Source organism: Falco naumanni, chromosome 4 (genome assembly GCF_017639655.2).
Source record: "Falco naumanni isolate bFalNau1 chromosome 4, bFalNau1.pat, whole genome shotgun sequence".
Lineage (NCBI taxonomy): Eukaryota > Metazoa > Chordata > Aves > Falconiformes > Falconidae > Falco > Falco naumanni.
In genome coordinates, this window is record NC_054057.1 from 88867507 (window position 1) to 88889185 (window position 21679).

General features: G+C 39.3%; 1 protein-coding gene across 6 annotated transcripts in view; it reads left to right on the top strand.

The window, feature by feature from the left end:
- The first annotated feature begins 485 nt into the window (after positions 1 to 485).
- Positions 486 to 21679, top strand: part of NR2C2 (nuclear receptor subfamily 2 group C member 2) — a 48759-nt gene continuing 27565 nt past the window's right edge. For 2 of the 6 annotated variants that reach the window (XM_040589855.1, XM_040589859.1), the window contains exons 1-3: positions 486 to 5632; positions 8752 to 8835; positions 19863 to 19973. In XM_040589855.1, coding sequence (XP_040445789.1) covers positions 8776 to 8835; positions 19863 to 19973 — 171 coding nt within the window. In that variant the 5' untranslated portion in view covers positions 486 to 5632; positions 8752 to 8775. Of the gene's footprint in view, positions 5633 to 8751; positions 8836 to 10116; positions 10217 to 15212; positions 15426 to 19862; positions 19974 to 21679 lie in introns of all 6 variants that reach the window. The other 4 variants (XM_040589858.1, XM_040589857.1, XM_040589856.1 and 1 more) reach the window with 4 other exon arrangements.

Here is a 21679-nt window from a genome sequence, read left to right on the forward strand (position 1 = left end):
ATGTATATAAATAAATTTAGCAAATCTAAGCACTACTCTAATACAATATTGCTTATTAAATAAGTTAAGGGCATATAGTATAGTTCTAGATTTCAGTGAAGTTATTGCAAGAACTGCAGTAAAATTTGTCACAATCTTGATGCAGTTTTCTTCACTGCACATTTTGTTGCCAACCTCAGCAAGCACGGTGGAGCTGCAGAGCAAGCAGGATTGCATTCCACATCAGAGCTCAGAGCAGAACTGCTCCAAGGCCGCCTCTTGGTGGCAGAAACAAGGAGACAATTTCTCCTGTCCTCTAAACCTTTCCTCGACTTGCCAAGCAGGAAGCAGAAAGGGGGAAAGCAGCAATTCATGTGTGGCACTTAGCATCTTCTATTCTATCAGTGTCAGTCAGAGGTTTGTTAGTAAGTGGAACAAGAGAAATTTGTGAAGAGGAAATGAAAGACGATGGACAGAACTGGAATAGACACTAAGCAGGTAACCATTTGTTATCTTTAATTTGGTGTATCACATTGAATTTTGGATTTACAGTGTTCGTCCACTATTAGTTAAATTAGCTAACTTTAAATAAGCCCACAGGCAAGTCTGATTTGTCTCACTAGAGTGCAGGCAGTTATGTTTGTGCCAACTACTTTTAGAGGCATCCCAAAATATAACAACAATAAAAATAACAGTCTGTCACTATCACAACCAATTACTGCGAGCTGCAAATTTAACATTTGCAAAATTTCAAGCAGTTACCGAGAGATTTGTACAACACTGCACAACAGAACTCAGGATTTGTTCACTGTTTTTAAACACAAGAAACTAAATCACGCTCAGAAGTTACAAGATACCGTATTTTTATTTCCATAAAATCATACTATGAAAGCATGTAGTTTTCACTTATGGTCACTTCCCCGCCCCCCCTCAGATCAATGTATATACCTGAAACATGTTTGTAAGATAATGCTAAGCAATCTTACTTGGTTTGTTTTCAAACCACTGTGCAAACATTCAATAAGGTATCTCCAAGCTTTACTTCATAGGATATACAATTTTCATTACTGCATTTTTATTTCTAGTGCCACTCTGACAGAGGAAAAAGTGTATGTTGCCTTCCAGCAACGTCAGTAACTGATTGAGTTACTGGCAACATTCAAAACAATAGAGAATTTTGCTTTAACAGACTAGACCACTGGTCCAAGTGCAATATCCTACTTCTCAAAGTATCTCTGACTTTGGGCTTTAACAAAGAAATAAAATGTGTATGCTTAAAAGCACAAAATGATGTAAACAGACAAAACCACCCTTTCTCTTGACCACTGGATCAGTTAGGCTCTAAAGCAAGAAACCTTCAGTGCAATGTCTTCCCATAGCAAGATTCTCACAATGCACAAAACTCTAGAAGAGGGAGCCCTGCTGAAGCAGGCTGTACATTCAGGTATGCATCCAACAGGGTGAAGAAATAACATGCTTGGAAATTACCATCAGCACACACCTGCTTTATGGGAACAGCATCCCAATGATTGCTCATCTTTTCTGTTCTCCTACTCCATTATGCCACAGCAAGTCTTTCATAAGTACATACTCATTTGGTTGCCAACATATGCTGTACATAAAGAAAATCCTTCAGAAACAAAAATATCAGTTTACAGAAATAAGTGTTTTCATTTTCCCTTCAGATACCAAAGATTATTAATACCTATTGAAAGGAATCCACTGCAGATCTTCAGTTGTTGCAGGTTTACATAACTCTTTTGACAGGACTGGTAGGGGCTTCAAACATACATGTTCATTTTTTCAGTCTTTCCTTGGACAAATCTCAAACTTACTTCAACAAGAATTCTGTCCATATAAAAAAAGCCTAGTGACAAGTCAGAGGTACGCTCTCAAACACAACACTAGGGGCAGAACACTTCCAAAGCCCAAGAAATAACAGTAATTACTCGTGCAAGAGAAAACACCTTCCTAGCTAGGCCTCCTGACTATCATACAGCAGAAGGGCACAAGGTACACAAGGTTATTGCTGCTGCAATGCCTACCAGCCCCTGCATGCAGAATCACATGTTTTAAACAGGTAAAACCAAAAGAAAGACAACTTATGTCAAAACAGGTTACAACATTGTTGCAATTTGAGTTACAGCAGTCAGGAAATAACACAACACAAATAAACTAGCAAGCAACAAAAAGCTTTACTGTTGGTCAAACTCTACTGTCCATGCTGTTTCTCCATCCTCCAGAGGCCAAACCACACTCCTTGTCTCTGCTTCATCCACGTTTTTTTTCTCACACTCCTCAGAGCTATTTAACCACTTTGCTGTAGGCTCACTGCTGCACATTGTCAAAGCAAGGCCACAGCTACATATTATCAGTGTCAATCATTCCCCTACACAACATGACTGTAAGACTAGATGTAAGAACAGATGGAGGTGAGCAAACCAGTAAATAAGCTGCACTATAGAATCACAGAATTGTTTAGATTGGAAAAGTCCTTTACGGTCATTGAGTCCAACCATTTCCTAGCACTGCCAAGTCTAACACTAAACCATGTCCCTAAGTGCCAATCCCTCTAATGTATGGGTTCTAAGCCAATTGGTAAATTCTCTCATGCACTAAGACCACTGAGAAATCTTTATCATGATACCTAACGCACCTTTGCTCAAGCCAATTAAAAGAAGAAAACACCACACCCCCCAAGCACACTCTTGCACGCTTCTAAACATGGAGTAGTGAAAAGGGTCAAGACGACTTGTAGGAAAGCGACTTACCTGGTAAGCAAGTATAGAACAACTACTGCAGAAAAGCGAACAAATGCCAAAACACAAACACCTGTTATTGGGAGTCCTTGAAAAGTCCTGGCTCTCATCTATACATCAACTGAAAAGATCAGCATTTCAATCCACTCCAAATACCAACAGCCAGGAATCAGAAAAGTAGACAAGTAGCAGTCCAAAGCTACCAAAATGCTGGACTTCCCTTTTCAGAGGTATGGGCAAGAGAATTTGCTAGTGAGCAGAAGCAAATGAATTTTAAATGTATTTTATTATCAAGGAAAAATAGCACTATTTCCCTGAAGAGCTCAAAATAATCATTACTATAGAAAGCAAAAATGTAACTGAAAGCATCCTAGTCTACTTCCTTCCCCTCCTACACATTCTGATGTTCCTGCTCATAAGGATGACTCTAAAACCCAAAAGCATCTTTGTTCATGGTGGGATTCTCCTTTCATTTATTCAGCAGGTGACAGTCCATCACTGAAGAATGCAGAACTGAACATAAACTGTTGGCAAGAAGTACTAGGTCTTGTCAGAGAATTCTCTGACCTCAAGACTGAAATTATTTTTTACCTAACCATGAACACAGCTGTTGTGAAAAACATAATTAAAAAATTAAGGTTCCGATGAAAACATTTGAGGATAGCAAATAAAAGGACAAAACTAACAATTCAGTTTATATTTGCTTACAACCATGACCAAACAGATACACATCTCACAGTTTAAAGCCTGACTAACAGCAATTTATTATCTTAGTCTATTGCACTTTTTAAAAGGTGGGCTTTTTTCCCCAAATCGTCAATTTAAAAAACATGCTGTACTCATAGATGCTGCTCCACAAGTCATTATCCTCAATTTAGATAAGGGAAACACATTCCTACCCTAATACCTAACCTACTTCTACACCAAGGCTGTTATGAGAATACTGAAAATCCTTACACATATCTGTATTCAAAAAATGTATTTACACTTTAATAGTATGTTTTATGAAGTAAAAAAATAAATCTGCTTTTGAAGAGGTCCATAGTTTAAGAATTTGAAAATTCTTCATACATTTAACATTACAGTAATGAACAAATACCCAAGACATGTTTTCAAACATTTTATTTATGTATTGCAAACACATCTGTACATCATGTGCATTAGTAACTCTTGTTTTGTGAGAGTAAGGCCATAATTCATAGGTTTTTCGCATAATTTCTCTACATTTCTCACATCCTCGCCCCACACTGCCAGTTCTGACAACAAACAAAAACACCAAAACCCAAACAAACCCCCCAAAACCAAACAACTCCAGGAGCGGTGACTGTCAGCTGCCATCTTTTCCATACGTTTCCTTTCAGGAGTCACTATTGCATCCTGTCTTCCAGTTTTACTGTTCATCTGACCGCTCCTTCAGCTTCTGTCACATCAAATTACTAAAGGCAAACTCACTACACGTACTTAAGATCATTTTAATAGGGATAGGTTAAAAAATAGCAACACACAGTTTTGACAGTGAGCCAGGGTCACAGGTCAACATCCAATAGCCTCAGAAAGACGGCAAGCACTGAAAAGTGGCAAGCTCTCAGCCCACCTCAGCTGCACCCAAACCTGGCTCATACCTACAATCGCACATTCAGAGGCAAAGCAGCCTCACTTACAGGCAGCTTAACCAGGAGAGCCCTCACTGATGACACCGACGTTACAAAATTAAAGGAAAACTCAGGACAGCCAGGCGGTGGAGGCCTCTGCGAAAGCCAGCATCAACTGTAAGGCTACTTTTGACTCTGCATCTGTGGCAAGGAGAGACATACACGGAACGGCACCGCCCGCCTGCGTGCGGTATAATCCCCTTCAACCCGCTAACTCCGGCTGCAGGGCACCGGGGAGCTTCACAAGCCAGGGTCTCGACGGACAGCCCGCAAGCAGGGGCTCCCTTCCTCTCACGCCCTCAGAAGACCGAGCCCGTGCAAGGGCTGGGATCCTCCCACCGCAGGTGCCCGCCCAACGCCCCCTCCCGCCGGGGCACCACGAGCGCCCAGCACGGGCCTCCGGACCCAGCGCCACCCCCCGCGCGGGAACGGGGACGGGGACAACTGCCCCGCCACAGGCGGAGCGGGCCCGCCGCGCGCGCTGCCCGGCGGAGCGTTGGCGCGAAGGCTCGGAGAGGCTCAGGTAGCCCCTCCCCGCCGCCGTCCCCAGCCCCGCCCCGCGAGGGGGATGAAGGGGGCCGCGGCCGGCCTGGTGCTGGGAAGAGGAAGAGGGGAAACGCTCGCGGGCGGCGGCAGCGGCGGGCGGGGTCACGAACTCTGACCTTTCACAGGGGCACGGCACACAAAACAAAACACCACCCCCATCCCCCCGCGCGGCCCCATAATACAGACCCGCCCCCCCCCCCCCCCCCCCGCGGACCCCGTTAGCCCCCTCACCGCTGCCGCCCTCACGGGGGGAGGGAGGGCCGCCGCTGGGCACCACCACCCAACACCGGCCCGCCTGGGCCCGGGTCAGGGCCACCGCCAGGGCACGTTTGGCGCCAATTCCTGAGGTAAAAATCGTTTTTTAAAATTGAGGCGGCCCGGTTGGGTTTCTTTCGTTGGGAGCAGAAAGGAGGGGGTGCGGGGAGGTGGCATCGGGCCCCGGTTCGGGACACCCCTGCGAAAGGCGGAGGGGAGGGGTAACGCTTGGTTTAAGGGGAGGGGGGATTTTAAGGTTCCGGTATTTTGCTGGTAAGCGAGAACCGGCTGTGCAGCAGGCAGGCCTACAGCTCCGGGGGGAGGGGGGAGGAGAGGGAGAGAACCATTGTGAGGTGCTGGGTCGATCCGGTGCGGGAGTCCCGTTGCGGAGCTGCTGGGCCGGAATGTGGGCCGCCTGAGGTCGGAGCCGGTCCGGTCTCGGTGAGAGCAGTCTGCTGTCCGGGGGGGTGGTAGGGGCGATGGTCGCGGCAATGACGAGCTCGGGACACGGACACAGAGCGAGAAGATGGAGTCTGAGCGGGCGGAGGCGGCGGCTTGAACCCGACCCTTTTACCTTTGCCACCGGGAGGGCGGAGGGGAGGGGGCGGTGGGTACTTTGCATACGGGGCTGAGACCGCCGCCATCTTACCGGCCTCTTCCCTACTACCATGCCCGGGCCTCTCATAACCTGACATAAGGATATACGGGGTGTGGGGGGGGGGGGAAAGGAGGAGGAGGAGGAGGGGGCCTAATGGCGGCAGCAGCAGCCCCGCCTGGGACTTGGCCGCCAGCCAGTGCCGCCATCTTATGCTTGGTCGCGTCCCTCGGATGTTTTCCCTCTTACTCGAGAGGCGGGGTCACGGGGCTTACAAGGCGGTTCCCTCAACCAATCGCTGACGCGTGTGGGAATGCTACGTGTTCAGTGAGGTCATTGGTTGGAACAGGAGGGAGGGGCGTGGCTCCATGGCGCGCGGGGCAGTAGCCGCATGAAGGCTTTTCAGTAGAGGCTTGCGCGCGGGCCCCTGTGCCTCGGCGAGTTGCGAGCGCACTGCAGCCAATGGGGGCAGGCGGTGAGCGCGGCGGGAAGGAGGCCGCCGTCTGCTTCGGCGAGGGGTTCAGGTGGTATGAGGTGTTGGAGCCGCTCCCGGGCAGGGCACCGGCCTCATGATTTTTCTGTTGTATCAGTTGTCGCAAGGTTTCCTGGCGGCTTCCTGCCAGTAACAGTGTAACAGAGGTTCCCAGCAGAGCCTAACCTGTGAGCCTCGTCTCTTCCCACCTCCTTCTCCAGACTCCAGCTAAGCTGAAGCGTGCTGACCTGCTTCGCCATGTAGCTGAGTCAGGCACGTCGTATTTGTTAAGAACCCGTTTCCTTAAGAGAAAGGAACGAATGTCAATAAGCTGAATACAGTCTTTTGCTGTGGCAACGTAGTAGGGCAGTACCCATAGAATATCTTCTCAGAAATTTCACTGCAACTTCAGGAGAAATGAATCATTTTATGCTGTAATATGACAGCTGTGCATCTACACCGGGGTCCTCAAACTTTTTAAACGGGGGGCTGGCGCGCGGATGAAGTGGCAGGGAGTCATCTGCGGCTGCTTGGTTTCCCCCTCCAACCCCCAGCGGGGGGGGGGGGGGACCCTGGGGGGCTGTATCTGGCTTGCGGGCCGTAGTTTGAGGACCCCTGATCTACACGTATGGAGCTGGATGCCACCCTATTAGACTGAAAATATTTTCCTGGTGCAAGTTCTGCCTTTTTTTTGATGGTTTGCTTTGGTTTGTGGTAGTGTTTTTTTTCTCATGAACTCTGCTGCTCCAGGGTTTTGATAGGAAGCTGATTTTGCTTTGTGTCATGCTCTGGGAGTCAACATCATTAATGAGCTTACTTGGCCTGGCTGTGTATGGTTTCTGGGCTTCCAGTTGGATTTGATCAGATAGCCTGAGTTTATTACTCTTTTGGGAAGGTCAAAAGTACAAAACCCCTTGGTGGATAACAACATCAACAGCAAAACTGTCAGAGCCTTACCACAGTAAAGACTTCATTGGGTCTCAGAAAAGTAATCCTATGAACAAAATATCTCATGTTCAGGGTTTCCTTCATCTTAAAGCACCAGAACAGCATGTTATATAGTTACCTTCCTTGCTGAACATAAAAAATAACTTTAAAATAAGATGAGAACACTGAAAAGGAATTACTGAACAATTGAGAAATATCCACAAGCTGCAATATTAAATGGGTCAGGTGGAAATGGTTCATGACCTTACTGTGCAAGTTAAGCACTTGAAGAAAAATGACATTCTGTATGAGAAAGTAGCATAAATATGATTTCCATAGGGAATGTCTCAACTTTGATTATGCATCGTTATGAATAGTCTTCCATTGACATATACAACATATTATTCAGGTTTAATTTACCACAATGTGATTTAATATTTTTAACAACAAATTTTTACATTTTCAACATTACCTTTGTAGAAGTTACATTTGAAGGGGGGAGGAAGGGGTGGATGCTAGAGATATGCATGCATTTTTCTGTTATGTGTTTTGCTACTGTTCATAGTATTTTTTTTTAGTTTTATGTGAAATGATTGCTTTACAAGTACCAACAGAAGGTTTTCAATAAAACTTTTAAATGGGCCAACATTCAGGAATGCCTTTTCATTACCTATACCTGGGTCAGCATCTGAACTCTGGCTCTATAATGAGCAAGTCATGATTAAAACCTGAATGCATTAATTTGAAATCTTAATTAAATTTACCGTTGGAGAAACACAGCCTTAATAATGATTGTTAAAAATGTATTGGAAGTGTCTTTTTTTCCTTATTCCTTCCTTTTTCCTCTTTGTCTCCCCCCCCCCCCCCCCCCCCCCCCAAACCCTGAAGAGCATAAAGTTGGAGATACAGAATCTCACAATAGGGTAAAACGCTAGCAGTGTTTTCTCCTCAGAGTGATAATACTATTGCATTATAATTTAAAAAAAAGTTTGGATAATAGAAAATACATTTTAGATGTGACTTTTAATTTCCATTTTTGTGCAAGATTACCATAAGAATATGCATGAACATGGCAGTTTGACAGAATAGCTCAATAAAAAATTTGCTCAAAACGGCATTCTTAGATTGCTGTTTCCTTTTTCAGCATGTAGTTTAGAAGCGGTTTAACTATAAGGTTTCTCTTTTGAGTTGAGGAAAGGACCTTAGAGATCGGTGAAATCCACAAACTGCATCAGTAGTTGACTAGTTGACACTCAAACTTTCTAATTTCTCTACTTTGCAGCTTAAGCAATAGAGTAAAAATAGTATATTAGAGGCTTTATGAAGTAAAATAATAACTGTGTGTATCAGCTTTTTAAACGTTATGGTTCCATTGTGCATGTTCTGTACATACGTGTATATATATGTGCATATACACACATGCTTCCATGGCATATTTTCTTATTTGTCAGATATGTCAAACGTTATAGTAAACTGTCAAAAAGTCATATCAGAGCTTTCTTTAATAAGAAGAACAAAAACCTTACTTTTGTGCCTGATGGAAGTTGCTGGCATCTTTTCAAACAGGTTCTCTAATGATCTTGTTTCACCATGGCAACCAATATGGAGGTGCTGGCTCAGCAGGTAGTGGAGACTCAGCAGGTGGCTGAGGTGAGTGACAGATGATATCACAACAGTTGGTATATGAGCCTGTGAAATGAATAATATATTGGGGAGTCCTTGCTGTTTACAATTAAGTGTAAATGGAACAGAAAATCTTTATAGAACAGTATTGCTTTACAGCTGGGGACAAACAAGAGACCAGTGCAACCAATATGTAGTTTGTTTACCTTACTTCATTGTGGTGGCCCCTATGTTAGGAGTGTAAGTAGGAAATTCAACGTGAACTATAGAGAAACTTGGCTGCATTATGCATTGTTAAAAAAATTAATGTAACAGAATTTCTGGTCATTTGCTTGTTAGCTTGACCATTTTGGATGTGAAAGGTTTTGGCTCATTTTTTGAATTGTCATCTAAATCCACAACAGTATTTGAAGTTACCTGTTTTACTTATGCACTATGTTGAATTTACAGTAGGGTGATGAATTTAAATCAGCCTTTATATTTTCTGTCTATACCCATGAGAAAAAGAGCACAAAACCTACTTAAAGTGATATTAAGTGATGTCTTGTCTTGATGTATGTTTACTGAAGCTTGGATGCTCAACAGCTATAATGTCTAAATCAAGTCATAAATACTGAAACTGCATGTGAAATGTGGACATAGAAAACAATCTATTTATCTCCTTCAGTATGCAAACTTCAGTCAAAAAATAAATGAGAATTTTTGTCAGTTTCAAATTATTTGGTTTAATTTCCTTCAAATTTACTGTTTTATCATATGATTGCATAATTAAGGAATTTCATAAATAACGAAGGGCAAGTAGGCTGAGACCTCTGTAGACAAGGCCACTTTTCAGACATTTGTTTGGGGTTTTTTTTGCATATTGAACTAAGATTACACTTGGATTTTAAAAAATATCTTTAGTTCAAGAAGAAGCTCTATATACAAAGGAAATTTGTATGTCATTGTGTTTTCAGAAATGGATTAGAGATTCCCTGCTTAACAGCAATTTTTTTCTGAAAAAAAATTTTGATTCTTTTTAAATAGTGTGGAAAATGGCCTACTGAGTATCCTGAAATAACATCTAAGGAGTAGTTTCAAAAACCTAAAATTTCACACTGAAAACCAACAAGCAGATTTTCACTCTAGTTTGTTATACCAGGTATCAGTTTGGCAAGCTGCATTTTTAAAAAACTGTTCCAAACAAACTTGGAAATAAAAAACTGTAATGGAAATACTGGCAAACCTTATACTATTTTGTTAGAACTTGAGTGCTATAATTACATCTAAGGCACATAAAATATGTGACATTTGTAATTCCTCGTGCAGGAAATGCACCGTGGTAACATAGTGTGATGGTTGTAACTTGCCACTGGAGAGATCGCTCCATCTCAAGAGTGTATGAAGCTCTGTGATTTCTTCCTGGCCGGTGGGTAAATAGAGGGCTTCATCTCTTTACAGTATTCAACTCCTCCTTAAATTACATGCCTGTCCACTGCATAACACCATGAAAACTTGGTCATGGAAAAAGTTATAAGCAGCATTATGTCATTAAGAATTAATTAATGCTATGACCATGTTAATGTTGAACCATTTCTTTATGAATGGCTGGCTGCCTGCTAATTTGTGTCTTCAGTCAGGTACAGTTTTTAATACAGGTAGACACATGACTAGTTTTCTTGAAGCATGATAAAATTCTGTATTTGTACTGACTGTTTCTTAGAGAAAATCTAGTATGAAACTTGGCAGTGGCCTTAAAAATGAGAAGCTTTTTTAGAATGTCATATTTTATATCATAATTGGTAACAATTGAATGGAAGGAGAGAATGTCATTAATCCCGCCCTGACTTTTAAGTTATGAATGATGAGAGACAGGTTGCAAATAGGATAACTTAATGCAAATATTTGCAGGTTTAGCTATATCATTTTTTCAACATAGTTGCCACATATGTAGTGCATGGGTTTATTGAGAACTGTGATGCTGAGCACCAAATCAGACTGTCATGCAGGTAGGCCATATGCTGTTTTTCTTTCTTGAGCAATAGTTGATCAGGTTTCCCATGAAACTGAGTGTATCACAGAAGTCACTGAGCACGGTCCAGCATTGATTGTATTTTTGTACTTATTCTATTTTTAGGACTGTTAAAAATTGTCCTTGTAATGGTTTCAAATGGTTTCACTGCTGTTGCTTGCTTCTGCTTTATAGAAGGGGTGTTGCATTTTTCCAGCTGTGTATTTCTGAACAGATTGGGTGAGAGTTTCATTTTTAGTGTCTGCAGTTGCCTTTACTTACAGTTCATGAGATGGAGAATAGAGGGCAGCTAGGGGATTCAGACAGAATTTTGGCAATTCCTTCTCATCCTGAATAGCTTTTGAAAAGCATAAAAAAAATACTTTGTGTTAAAAGAATCTTCTCCACCCTGGGTATGCCCTAGCAAAGCCTCAGGCTTTAAGTCCAGTAAGGTAATTTGAGTGGTACAGCAGTAGAAACAGCTCAAGCTGGGTGCCTCCACAGAGGGACCCTGAAGAAAGAAATTCCTGGGCAGTTATGACCTTGCAATTTAAGTTTTCCATCCCTCATGACAGTTTGGACCAGTAATAATATTAGAGTCTGGTGTCTTCTTGTTCTTCATTGGGTCACTTCATTGTTTCTAGGTGGGCTGTTTCTTTCCCTATCTCTAAGGTTTCAGCTTCTACTGATACTTCTAGCAGCCTTCCTTGTTTCCTTATCTTCCAGCTTGAACCAGCTCTTGAGGACCTCTTTCACAGAATTAGGTAAAAGTTCAATGTATCTGGGTGAAAGCTTGCAGCCTAGGGCTTCAGCAAATTTAGCTACTAATGCTAAGCAGCTTAGTTAACTCCAGACTGTTTCAGTGCAGTATTCCTTAACATTTAGCCTTAATGCAAAAATAGGTAATGCTACTTTTCTCAAGTGTTTATTTAGTGCCGTCACTGTGCAATATATCAGTGGCCCAGGTTCAGTCCCAGCACTGACTTTGACTTGATTTGCATGTTGTTTCAGAAAAATGGATTTGGTTGTGAAGCGGATATGTATTCCCTGTGCAGTGAATTAGTTTTTAACGTGGTTTTTAAACAGCACTGTCACTGTGGGGAGGAATAAGGACTGTTTCCTCTTTCCAACGTCAGCTTTGGTGTGACCAGGAGGAACTTCTAGTAGTTGCTGAAACTGGCCCCTTCTGCCTCCATGACAGCCACAGACTATTCCCAGTGCATCCTTTTTCTCTGTCAGAGGCTACAGGGAGAGTCACAGGAGATGACTCTGTTGAGCCCAGTGTTTACTGGGATCTTGTTTATGCCAGCTGCGTTGCTGGGAGAATTTTAGTTGCTTTCAGTTCCCTCTGTGCCCTGATAAGAACCTGTGAAAATCTTGGGCCTTTCTGAAAGCATGTTTTGCCACGGGACTGAAAAAATACCGTATATCTTTGTCACATAAAGTATTTTCTTGACCTTCTTCAGATCTCTCTGGTAAGTTACATCATAAGTAGTTCAGCAATTTTGGTTTAAGTCCAGATGAAGCACAGTCTGCTGAAAAAGAAGAGTAGAAACACTGTGTTCTGGTGAAATAAGTTTTGCTTTGTTGTAAGAATTAATTAAGTGTAAAATCAGGCCATTTGTGTTTAATCTTATCATTGGCCATTTTCTCATTTTTGGATAAATTTTCACGTTAGAGTTTTGATGCTGAGTCTTCTGAAACAGTTTTTAGTTAAAATAGAGCTTTTGTCAAGTTACTGTTAATTGCAGAAGACCTAGACACCTCTCAGGCTGATGGTATATTTCACATAAAACATACTGGAGTAAAGAGATCCTGCATGGCTTATGCAGCTTGGCAGCCTCTGAATGCAGTGTTACCAGATGTGCTGTAGCTGCTGTAATATAGGCTTTAAGGTGTTATGCAAGATGTAGTCTGAGATATTTTTTTTTTAGTGTACAGGTAAGCCAAGAATTGCAGCTTCTTTCATGACTGTTGCCTTCATATGTTTCATACAAGATGTTACACCAGTGTCGTGTTAGGGCAGTTTAACTACAGATGAGTTCTTCCATGGTGGATCTGAATTTTGGCTGCCATTCTACAAAGGGCCCAAGTGGTCAGGACAGTAAATTCCAAAGAGTATAACTTAAAATTTTTTTTAGATGTATCTTACATCTGTGAAAGAAATCTATTTGGATATTTCCAGGCAATACATAATTTTTTCTTAAAAGCCTATTATTAATTTAATACTTAAAGTAGTTTGTTAGGAAAATTATCTACAGAAAAATAAATCTTTCTGATTTGATTCGAGATGTAGCAATTTTTTTATGGTGTAAAGCTTGGTACCATATTTTTCATTGAAATTCTTTAACTGTTTTATGAGAGGAAACTTGTAAAAATAGTTTAGGTTTCTGGGTGCAGTTGAACATATTTGATCTGTGGTATCTTACCTGTGCCTTATTTTAATTTCAGTTCTCTTTTCAATAATATTAATAATATCTCTGAAATTGGTTTACACTTAGTGAGAACTGCTCAGTGTATACATGCAGTACAATTACTTTGGCTTTTAGTGGCATGAATATAAAAAATGTTCTTCTACTGAAGTTAGAGAAGCATTCTTAGAAGGACATTTCCGATAAGTGAGATACATACAACAACAAAAGTAAGACACCAAGTAGAATGATAGATATTTGGACTAATTTCTGAATAATGTTTTCCTGTGAAAAGTACTATGTATGGTCATTTCAGGATTTCTCAGTAGCTTAAGAGGCTCTCTGTTAAACATAATGTATACTCTTGTAAGTATTGTTCTATATGAATGTCACTGTTGAATTATTAGAAACTAAAGTTATAAAATACTAACTTTGCTTTGCTATGGGTGTTTATTACAGTAGCATAGTTGATGTCCTATAAAAATAAGAGTGAAAGCCTTTGTAGCTGTAATATTTCTGTGCAGTATACAGTACTTGAGACAAGTTCCATCAACAAAAAAGAATTACCATGCCCTAAAAATCTAACATTACTCTTGGTTAAAGATGCATTTTGTATATTTTATGTTTCTTGCTGAAGTCTTAGAGATTTTGTGGGTCACTTGGGCAGTTGTGACAAAGCCATTAACCACATTGGTAGTTACTAATGTAGCACTAACTACATTAGTACACTAGTTTACAGGTTTCATATTTTATTTCAAATTTTTATTACTTTGCAAGCCTGTCTTTTGATTCAGAGAACAGGAAACTTCTAGTCTTTTTTTTCTTAATGCGTTTTTATATCACTTCTGCTTAAGTATTACAAAGATTCTGCCTTCTCTTTGTAATACAGCTATTCCAAACTTTAGAGCTGGGAAGTCCACTTCTGAACAGAGGGTTATGTAGTGATAAAGTGTTACTGTATTCAGGATTTGGTTTTTGTCCCAGGAAAGACAGCTGCTAATCGGGTATCATAAACGTCTTTCCCAGGTTAATTGGACAAATGAAAGCCTAGAGTAACAAGATTATTAAGTGTGGTGTCAGATAATAAGCACAAGGAAAATCCAACTAAAATTTCATTGGGTTTTCTCACATGTCTTAAGTATAATACTTACTTTTCCCCACACTAGATCACAGTTGGTTGACCTAACATTTAAGTTGTACCCATGCTGTAAATACATTCACAGGAGTTACAGTAACTCTTCATAGATACTATTTCCAGAGAGTTACATGATCGATAGTTGTGTTTTCTATCAAGAGCCTAATTTCAATAGTGAGCATATTTCTGTGCTAAGATTAGGAGTCCTTGAAGTTAATAGAAAATACCAGTGCTACTTAAAGACACCTAGATCATGCATTTGTTGCATAAGGCTTTGTGGTGGAAGTCTACTGTATTTAAGTTTACTGTCATAAAACTTGTCAAGCACATGGTCATTTTCCCCAAAACTTCAAGTGCTATAACTTTAACAAGTTTTACTTTCTAAGAATTCTAAAACATTTTCTACTTTCACCCATTTGTCAGCCTTTATTGCAACTTCATACAAGTGTTTTGTTATGGAGTTTAAATTAATGTATCACACGTGTGTCATAAACTTACTGTATGAAGTAATGTGTATTAGGACTGATTATGCTGTGTCATATTTGAGGGCCCTGGGCTACTTTAGAAAGCCTAATGAACTTTAAGGCTAAAGATACTCCACAGGGAATGTGGTGGACTTTCCTTTCAGTTTTGCTGATTTGAAAATAATTCAAGATACAAGCAGACTCTTTTCTCAGATTTCATTTTGCTGTTTTGTAGTTCACAGAGTGAGCAGGTTGAGGGGCTTAAGAACAGAGAACAGGGGGAGGGGGAAGCTTGATAACATGGGACTATGTTCTCCAGATGAAATTAATCTTACTATTAGACAAACTCCTTCACCAGGTGACAAAACAACAAGAATACATTGATTCTTCTTCCTTGGTTACAGGGAATGATAGTAAACTTGACCTTCAGAGGAACAGGGTCACAGAGAGGGCATTTTAAAAACATTCCTGGCTGCTTTCTGTGATTGAAATCCTCAGTAATGGAGACTGGATGAAAATAGCTGTGATCTGACTGAAAGTGACCTTGACATTTTTCTGGGATTGCCCTCAGAGGTTTGCTGAGGAAAAATGTAAGACTGCAGGAAGAATTTGACACTGTAAGTACTGGAGTTTGTAGGGTGTACAGCTAGGGAGCTCCAGGAAGAAAACAGTACTAAGGGAATTAAAAGAGATTATTTTTTCCCTGTCTCTTAACATAAGTGTATTTGATGTGTTTTGTGTAGGGAAATTAGGGGAGGTTGAGCTATATTTTACATGTATTATTTTCTGACTACATCTTAAGTTGCAGCATTAGTGGTTACTCTTAAGTGATTGTTCACTAAGCCTCTGTAAAATGTGGTGCTCTGAAGTCTTCTATGATATATGGCTTACTTCGTTTCTTTCCTCATCTCTTCAAGATGAAGTCTCATTTGAGACTCTTTCCCATCTTAAAGAAATTCAAGTGTATTTAATTTTTTTAAAATACATTTTAGAATTGCAGAAACATATCTTCATTGACTTGGAAGGACTAGTTCTTTACATGTAGAGCTTCTGCAACAGTTGCTTTAAACATGATACGGGTTTCTTGTGTCATTTTTCTTCTGAACAACAGATTAGAATAGTCAATGTTATGTTTAATCCTGTAAGTGAACCTAATATAATGCTAAACAGTATTATCTTCCTGATATGAGTACGTACAAGCCATTTTCTTTCAGAATACTTTGATTCAATTTATTTGGGAGTCTAATTAAAGATAGCTTAATTTTTCCTACAGTATTTATATAAGCTGTCTGAAGGTAACCTTGCAAATCTCTGATAGAACTTTTTGAGTGTGTTGCATATTCTCAGACTACTATTCCTGTTTTTTTTGTTTTGGTTTCATGGCTGTTTGTTTTGGGCTTTTTTAATACTTTGATTTAACAAGTCAAGTTTGGTATGACAGACTGGATAGGACCATAATAAAGCATCACGTATTTATCCATTCAGATCCCTTGTAGGTGTGTCACAATGCTGAAAGTAGAAATATTCCTGTCAAACAAAATGACAGAAGATTATTTTTCCTTAATTTTGTAAATTGTGTATTTCCAAAAATATGTTCCCTTTTTGCATTTGATTTATTTACCATGATTATTATTCTGTGTCAACCAGTGGCATGTGTTTTCACTCTGGAAAATAAACTTGAGATATTTAGTAACAGTCAGAAATGTAAAGCTGTTCTTATTCCATTGAGTATTAAGGACACAAGCATGAAAAGAAGGTAAAATTTTGCATTTCAGAGTCCTACACTATCCTGAATAAGTATGCATGTTAATAAGATTATAAAAATAAATTGTATGTGCACACTGAAGCATTTATTGGTATTGGACAAATTACTTTTCGTTGTTATACCATATCTTCCCAGCCAAGAGCAGACTAAAATTTTGTCTGATTTCAGTTTAATAAATACATGTTTTTGAATATTTAAACATGAAAATTACATGTCAGCCTATAATGGCAGCTGGCCTCAGACTTGCCCAACTTTATGGAGAACTCGCCTAAGACAAGATAACTAGTCATGTGGTGAGGGTGAGTAATAACCCAAAGGAGACTGGAGTTGATCAGTAAAAATAAACCTTTATATGAGGATGTGGTCCATTCTATAAAAACTGAGAAAGTGTTTTAAAGCATAAAGCACTAGGTTTTATGTTGACATAGTACCTGAAAACACTGTTGTATAGTGGGACCCCTTTGCAGCAGGTACTTTACAAACCCAGGAAGAAGAAATGGTTATTTAGTCCCAAAATGTTTGCAGAAGAATTTTGGTGCAGTTACCATATATATACTGGCATTTTTTTAAGGAGTTGCTATAAATCCTTCAACAACATGGAAAAATGCAGCTGCCTGCAATGCATTGTGGTGTAAGATGTGACAATATTTCAAAAAAAGGCTAAGGATTCTGTAATTGGGGGTGAAAGAACTGGAAAACAGTTTTAAAAGATCTTTTTGCTTTAATTTAGACCTTTAAAAGGGTGCATAGCTTAGATAATAATTTGGCATCAAGGTAGAGATCGTTATTCAAATGTGTCCTTTAAGTGTCTTGATTTGGGGAATCTTGGTTTTTTCCTCACCTAGGTATATTGTTTTCTGCTGCTGGATGCCTTGAATCATCCAATAATTAGAAGATTCTATTATTTCTACATCTCTCCTGTATGTTTTCCTCATTTACCACGCAACTTTGACTTGTATATTAAAGATAATTAGAGATTCTATGTTCAATTCAGGTTTACTTTTATAGTATATGGACTACTTATGGTACAGGCAACACGAGAGTAGAAAGTGTGTCTTCGTTAAAGTGCTGTGTATTTTAATGTCTTTGCTTCCCGAAAGATACTGCAGTAAATTTTTCTTGGTATCAAAAATGGTTTTTCTTTCTTGGCATCACAAATTAACTTTTTTGTATATTAAACAGAAAAGCTTACAAAATTAAGATTATTTTTTTTTCCATGCAAGCTTAAATGATGACTAAATTGTCACTACTCTGTTGTCCAACTGTATAGATTTTGATAAACAAATAATTCCAAGATAGTTTTTATTAAATACTCTTTTAAACAATCTTTGAACTTCCTGTTTTTGACCACGTCACTGCAGATCATAGAATCATAGAATGGTTTAGGTTGCAAGAGACCTTGAAAATCATCTAGTTCTTTAAGCATCTGTTGCTGGCACTGGCATCAAACTGGTAGGAGTGGAATGGACTGAGGTTTCTCTCCCCAGACAGCTTTAGTTTAAAGCCCTTTTCACCAGCTTGGAAAGCCTATGACCAAAGACGCTTTTCCCCTTCTCTGTCAGATGGACCCCATCAGCCCCCAGTAGACCAGGTTTCTCAGTGATTCTCATGGTCTAAGTAGTAAGCTCCTGGCTGTGGCAGCAGTCCTGTAACCATTTGTTGAGTTGCCAGATTCAGCTGAGCCTTCCTTTGAACCCCTTCCCTTTGACTGGGAGGATTGGTAATAAACACTAATTTGATATTCTCAAATTACCATATAGAATACAATTGTTGTACTCAGTCATACAGTTGACACAGTCCTATAGATTCTGTGGGACAATGTAAATGTGAACTTTGGGGTTATTTATGAAAACCCAAATTATTGTTTGCAATCAAAATTTACAAGTATTGTAAATGATACCATTTACAATATATAATTATTTAAAATTATGAAACTATCAAATTGTAAAATCTGTTCTAAAATTTAAGTAAGATTTATTTTGCATTAGGCGGACTTATCTAAAAATCAAGGCTGTTAAGTCATTGACATTACAGAACATTTTCCCAAAGAATAAAGTTTTGGCCTATATGCACATTTTTTAAATAAGTAGTTACGGATTAAATTGAATGTTGAAGAAATCAGTAATGCCACATTCTGTTCATTTTTATAGAGTACATCACTGCAGCATTTTATTCCAATTGAAACGGAATGTCTGTATAGATTTCTATTGTATTGTAAGAATTTACAGTGTTTGTTACTCAGATATACTGCATGTGTAAAATTTGCTGTCAGCCATCTTTTAAATATTATTAGGTTTCCATCCTTTTATATAATAACTTTCAATAAAGAATGTGACTGAAAAAGTATTTATGTTGTGCTGCTGACTGCGGACCGTAATGTCACCTCTGGAGCTGCTGCAGTCCAAAATACTAGTGTCTTGTGTGCACTAACTGTTTTTCAACTATTTTGCAACTTTTTTGAAAATACTGGTGAACATATGCAGTGTATGGGTTTAGAACCAAATTATCTCCTTTGTTTTGAGTTTTCCCATGACACGGCTCAATGTTTTGAGTCTCATCAACTAGTAACTTGTGAAATGCACCGAGAAAGCAGAGCTTTCATAATGAGTACAGCACAAATAAGCATATGAATTTTTCTTTTAAGTTACTGTATTATAAGTAGCAGAATGATTCGGCTTTTCCTCTATTGAAAACAAACAAAAAGAGATCTGGAACTAATCATATTCTAATTCTTCAAGAACTTCCAGGGTAATTTTGATAAACCTTGTTCTGATTTTGTTTGGTTAAGCCTAATTTTTTGTGTGGTCAGGTTCCAAATGAAGAATGGCAAAGATGCATGTAGCAACTGTGAAAAAAATACATGTAGACATCTACATCTGCAGATACTTCTCTGTGTTAAAGACTGATAGAATAGCTTCAGCTCATGTTTATATCCGAACAACCCCACCCCCACCCCCGCAATAATACTAAATAAGGTACTTTGTATAAGTGTCTGTATATTCTAAACTTAATAAAAATGGGAGTATTGGATGGCTGTGGGGAGTGGCACAGAGGGGAAGGGGCATGATCGTGGTGGTTTGGTTTTGTGGTTTTGGTCATTGATCAGATTCATTCTGTTCCCCAGAAAAGCCAATATTGTGACAATTCATTGAAAACAAATCCAAGTTGGTTTAACGACTGTAATCTATCCAGTAAATTTAGATTCTATGCTATAGGGCCCTCTGATGTTTAATATATGTAAAATACTTCAGTACTGCAACAGTAAATTAAAATTCTTTGTTATTTACAGGTGCAGACTGTTCAGACTCCACTATCTGAATCTCCAGTGATGACCAGCCCTTCCCAACGTATCCAGATAATTTCCACAGACTCCTCTGTAGCTTCACCACAACGCATTCAGGTAAAAATCCATTGATTAAGTAACTTAACTATTACATCTTTTTTTGCTCCTCCTTCCACCTCCTCCCATGATTTGATACAAAATCATGCTAAAGTCTTTCATAGACTTTTTTAACTTTTGTTGGAACGGATTATTTTTAGTGCAAACTCAGATTCTCTTTCTTCTTCAGCATGTATTTGGTGATGACTAATTGGCTGTATATAATAATTATATTGATGATGTAGATAGTGAGGAATATTTGCAGAGGTTGAACTTAGCCTACGTATACAAATCTCCTAAGCTCTAGCCATAGCAAATGGGCAGATATTGACAACAGAACACCTAACATCACCTCCAAGTGCATTCCTCTTTCTCTTTCTCTCTCTGCCTTATTTAGGAGCCAGTGGGAGACTAGCCAATGTAGGATAAAGTTAGCCTTTGGGAATGCTGCACAGTGGGTCGTTGTTACTGATAATATAAAGATACCAGAATGTATGCAGTGACAAATGATAGGAGATTTGTTGTTAATGTTACTGGAGTGTTTCAGTACTGCAATACTGAGCTTTTGCCTTCCTTGACGTTGTTCTGTGCCAGTACGCTCCTACTCCCATGTAATTCTGCTAGAGGTGGTGCTGGAAAAGAGGATCTTGCACTCCAGGGCATTTGAAACAGTCCTGGCAAAGCATCATCCATCACAGGCTGGAGTTTTCCTGGGATGTGTCTTGATCAGGGTGGGTGGGTGCTGTCCCTCTGAACAGCCCTGAAAACACTTTTAAAATTATTTTGACATTGTCATTATACTCACTATGCATGATAAAAATTGTCATTATACTCACTATGCACGATAAAATTTTTTTCTGTAATGTTATTATCAAAGATTCAAATGGCAACATGTATAATAACATACATCACTTTTTTTCTTACGAACCTAAATGTCATCTACTTCTTATCTAACCTAATTTTTTTGTCTTAGGTCTTTATTATCATTGGTGCTTATATCTGATCCATGAAAAATTACAAAGAAGTCCATATGATTTTTCTTTATAGACAGCACCAAAGAGATGTTCTTTAGTTAACGTTTAGCTATGTATTTTATTTAAGATGTTATTCCTTAAAGTTATCAACAAAAGGTGGAATAAGGCAGCCTTATTATTTCACATGCTGATTATCAGGATTCTGTTACGAGGGAAGGTTTCTATTTTTGATACAGTTGTCAACATCTCTGTTTTGCATGGTAGAGTAACTATATCAATATGTATCAATATTCCATTGCAAGGTAGATGTTCTCACAACATGTATAACTGAAGCATAATGAATGTTCAACATTCATAAGGTAGGATCTTTTGTTCAATTCTGCAAAATAATCTACCTCCTTATATCACTGATACTTCTGAAAAAAACCCTGTGTCTCCATGATGAAGAAGAATACCAGGATGAGAAAAGAGTATCCCTGCTTCCTCAAAACAAATACAGGCAAGATTGTAGTGGTGTCAGTCCAAATGCCAGATCAGATTTCACTGTGAATTGTCCCGTTAGTTAAGATTTGCGTGAAAATATTACACAAAAAGGACATGACAACTAAATAAAAAGTCTAGGTAATCAAAATTAGGGAAATAAATACACAATAATTGTGACCCCTAATACAGCCAATAGGAATATTAGTGTGTATAAATTCACTTCATGATTTATTTTCAGTAGTAGTTTTAACTCTGACATTAAGCCAATTA